Genomic DNA, 4344 nt, shown 5'->3' on the forward strand with positions numbered 1-4344 from the left:
GCCTTGTTGCCTACACTGGAGTGCAGTGGTACAATCTCGGCTCACTGCAACCCCCGCCTCCCAGGTTCAAGTGATTCTCCTGTCTCAGCCTCCTGAGTAGCTGGGATTACAGGCATCTGTCACCACGCCCGGTTAACTTTTTGTCTTTTTAGTAGCGATGGGGTTTCACCATGTTGGCCAGGCTGGTCTTGAACTCCTGACCACAGGTGATCCAGCCCCCTTGGCCTCCCAAAGTGCTGGGATTACAAGCGTGAGCCACCACGCCTGGCCAACAGCTATCTTAAATAGAGGCACTTGTGATGGTTTGAGTGTTGAGTTGAATGTTTTTATCATGGAATACCACTGTTAGTTCAAAGGCACACAAACTGGTTCTTGAGACATCTTCTAGAAAAATGAACAAAGTGAGCCTGACAATTCAAAAAACACAATGGATAGTGTTTATTGCCAATGACAAAATTGAAGTTTTAAGTGAAAATTAGAATTTGGGAAAACGTGCACCTGCCACCATGGGCTTAAGAACTTAATATTTATACACTTTGACAATATGAATGAATATGTTTTTAGATATTGAATAATGAAATGTATTGCTATTTGCAGGATTTGCATAACGCAGTGAACCAATATTTTCTAAATGACCCAATATGTGATGTTTTAGTATCACGCATCAAATGCAAGATAGATGAATGAATTTTGATGGAATAAAGTACGACTAGTTTATGGATATGCTTTCAGATTTCACTTTACAAACAAACCTTTAAAAAACTACAACTTGTTGAGTTTTGCTATAGTATCAAAAAAGAATATCCACAATTATCTGAAAAGGTTATAAAAATACTCTTCCTTTTTCCAATTACATATCTGTGAGGCCAGATTTTCTTCTTATATTTCAACCAAAACACCATATTGCAACAGATTGAATGCAGAAGCAGATAAGAAAATCCAGCTGTCTTCTATTAAGCCAGACATTAAAGAGATTTGCAAAAAAATAAAATGACTCTTCTCACTACGTTTTTGTTTGAAAATAGTTGCTTTTCATAAAAATATGCTAGTTATTCTAACATGATTGCTTTTTTCATGAATAAAATACTTTAAAAATGTCTTGGTTTTAATTTTAATATGGTAAATATTGATAAATATAACCCATACGAAGAAAAGCTTTTATGTGCTCAATAACTTTTAATATATAAAGGGGTACTGAGGCCAGAAATTTTGAAAACCACTGACTTATTCTAAAACAAATGAACATAATAGAGAACAATTTGGAAGAGCATAAAGCAAGCATGCCTTTGAGGTCAGGGGACTATTACTGAGCTTGTGGATTTGGGTAAATGACTTCTCTTCACGGGGTTCCTTTCCCTAACTTGAGGTTCATTCTGGTTTCACCACCCTGTGAGTCCAAGCCTTGACCTCCCTGGTCCCTTCTCTAGCTTGCAGGGACCTTATGAAGTGAGGTGATTCCAGGGGGCTGGGGAGACTAGATCTGTTACCTATTCCTATGCCATTGGATTTTCCACCAACAGTGCTGCACATAAAACGCAATTCAAAAGGTCAGCCCTTGCTCCCCAGCAAATTATTCTCTGGTTTGGAAATGTTCCCAAAGGAGGGGAGCCCGTAAACTTCCTGGGTGGGACAACGGCACATTGCTACTCTAACTGAATTGCCGGGATAGGCTTGTGGGATATTTGCTTTGCTATACCTCAAAGAAGGGGTGACTCTGTCCCAAGCTTGAGCCAAGGGTCCCTCCAGGTGTGCTGCCATCCGCACTCACCTTGCTGGGATAGTAACGGTGTGCTTGGCAATGCAGGATCATAGGTGGGAGGTCCTGGAGGCGGGATTGCCGGCACAGCAAAGCTCTTCAATGGGTGGGAAGGGCGAACATGGGCGGTGGGAAGACTCTGGCCTGAATCTTCCTCTTGGGAGCTGGCCAAGTAAGAGGAGCTGGTAGCACCTTCAGGGTCCTGGTGATCAGTGCAGCATGTTTGAGATGAGGAGGCTGGCATGGTGTCAGTGCTGGGGGTATTTCGAACGGATTCTACAGCAAGAAAGTCTAAATGTTAGCATTTCTTTTGCCATTAAACATGTGAAAGTCCTAGAGTTTTGGCTACTTCCTGGGGTTCCCTAAACCAGCTCAATAAGCCCTTGTGATCAGTGCTAGTCCAAGAGAACATGGATTAGCACCACTGCCAGGGGTAAGAATGGACTAGTCTAAAAGAGTCTCAAACAATTTTGTACACGGACCAGCTATTCCAGTTTTTCACCTCACAGCTAAGTGGTCACAATTTAAGGTTCTCCTCAATATTTATTATGGAGCACATGTAAAGGTTTTTGAGACTACTAAGATATTAATATATAAATAAGTGTAAAAGAAAATTAAAAACTGCACTCACTGGGATCTTGGAGAGTGACCTTTCATAGACAACCATGGATGATCACCAAGGCTGGCGGGGTACCTGACAGTAGCCAGCGATGCTGACAAGGCCTGGTGGTCACTGCAGGACAGGCCAATGGCATAGGCCTTCATGCCCCCAGGGACTGTGTGTGGCCTCACAGCAAAAACCCCACAGCTCAAGTGAGAACTGGACAACGAACCAGCCCAGAAGTCTACACACAGCTTTCAGATCATGCCAAGTGAAGGGCATTTTTGATTCAGAGAAAGAAATGAGGGTAGACTAGCCTGGAGAAGGGAAGGCCCAGGAAGAACACGGTAACAATTTCAAAATATAAGAAGGGGCAGAGTTGTTCTGGAAAGCAGCACAGCAGGGTAGAAAAGCAGGGACTCTGGAGTCAGACAGACCTGGACTCTCTAATCTTTGCATACTAACTGGGTGAATTTGACAAAGTCACTGAGTATCTCTGAGTCTCAGTTTCTTCATCTACAAAAAAGGGAGAATAACACATAATTCTTTGAGGATTAAATGAGATGTATGTAAAGTGCTGGACACAGTGGTGCTTGAATATATGATAAGATTCTTTTCTTTGTAAATTATTGGGTGCTTACTTTAAGCCAGGCACTATGCTAGCTGCTTTACATTCATTAGCTCACTCCATCCTCAAAGTAACTCAGAAGGCACTGGGAGGTTAAACAAATTGCCCATTTGCACAGTTAGAACTAGCAGGGCAGAATCTGAATCCCTGACTTCTGACTTCTATACCCACGCTCTGAACCACCACACGCCTTTCCACACCCAGTACCACTTGCCCCACTCTGTGCGGCAGAAGCAGCACCAAGGCCTGGGGAGACCACATGAAGAAGACCTTTCCAAAAGCATGAGCTGGTGACCACCTTCCCCACCCATGAGGAGAGGCAGGGACGACACAGCTCAGGACAATGGACTGTATCAGGTAGCCTGAAGGCCTCTTCTGACTCTGGAGTCCTCAACCTTAACAAGTACAGTAGTCTCCCTTATCTACGCTTTTGCTTTCAATAGTTTCAATTACCTGTGGCCAACTGCTGTCTAAAAATTTAAATGGAAAATTCCAGAAATAAATAATTCATAAGCTTTACATTGTGCACCGTTCTGAGTAGTGTGATGAAACCTTACGCCATTCCACTGGGGATATGCATTATCCCTCAGTCCAGCCTATCCACACTGCGTACGCTGCCTGCCCTTGAGTCACTTAGTAGCTGTCTTGGTTATCAGACGGAGCAAACAGATATAAAGGGTTCATTACTACATGTGATTTCAGGCCTCCCCTGGGGTTTTGGAATGTATCCCCGTAGATGGGGACACTGTAAAGCATGTGCAATCTGCAGAAATCCAACACATTTCCATGCCTTTGTTGCTGAGGTAGCAGTGAATATGTCCCCCTGGGCTTTCAGGAGTCAGGCCACCAGTCATGAGTGCCACCTCTGATCTTGGGTCCACGGATGAGGGACTCACACACCCTCCCCAGGTGTGCCTGGCTATGTTGGCCCTACGAGGCTTAGGTCACTTCTCACCCGCTAAGGGGCGTGCTGAGGCTCTCTTCTTAGGCTTGTTCAACATAGCCATCCCCACGGTGGGGAACCTGGTGGCCCCCCTCTGTGTGATCCTGGGTGGGGCAGAAGATGGTTAAGAAGGATAGCAGGGAGGAGGACAGAGAAGAGTAGACTCATGTTCAGACCGTGTCAGCCTGTATGGCAGGTGTGTTAGGTCAGTTCTGGGAACACAGGCCTCCCTGACTGCCTCAACAGTCTGTAACTGGATATGTAAGCTTTTGAGGGCCAAAGAAATGGTATAAAAGATGAAAAAGGAAGGCCGGGCGTGGTGGCTCAAGCCTGTAATCCCAGCACTTTGGGAGGCCGAGGCGGGTGGATCACGAGGTCAAGAGATCGAGACCATCCTGGTCAACATGGTGAAACCC

The 4344-nt window shown here is 44.8% G+C and overlaps 1 protein-coding gene across 9 annotated transcripts in view; it reads right to left on the reverse strand.

Annotated features, from left to right (window-relative positions):
- NEO1 (neogenin 1) overlaps positions 1–4344 on the reverse strand; it is a 250771-nt gene that overhangs the window by 4499 nt on the left and 241928 nt on the right. For all 9 annotated transcript variants that reach the window (XM_017548071.2, XM_017548070.2, XM_017548077.1 and 6 more), the window contains one exon: positions 1769–2032. In XM_017548071.2, coding sequence (XP_017403560.1) covers positions 1769–2032 — 264 coding nt within the window. The remainder of the gene's footprint in view (positions 1–1768; positions 2033–4344) is intronic.

The sequence above is a fragment of the Cebus imitator genome, unplaced genomic scaffold (assembly GCF_001604975.1).
Source record: "Cebus imitator isolate Cc_AM_T3 unplaced genomic scaffold, Cebus_imitator-1.0 Scaffold203, whole genome shotgun sequence".
NCBI lineage: Eukaryota > Metazoa > Chordata > Mammalia > Primates > Cebidae > Cebus > Cebus imitator.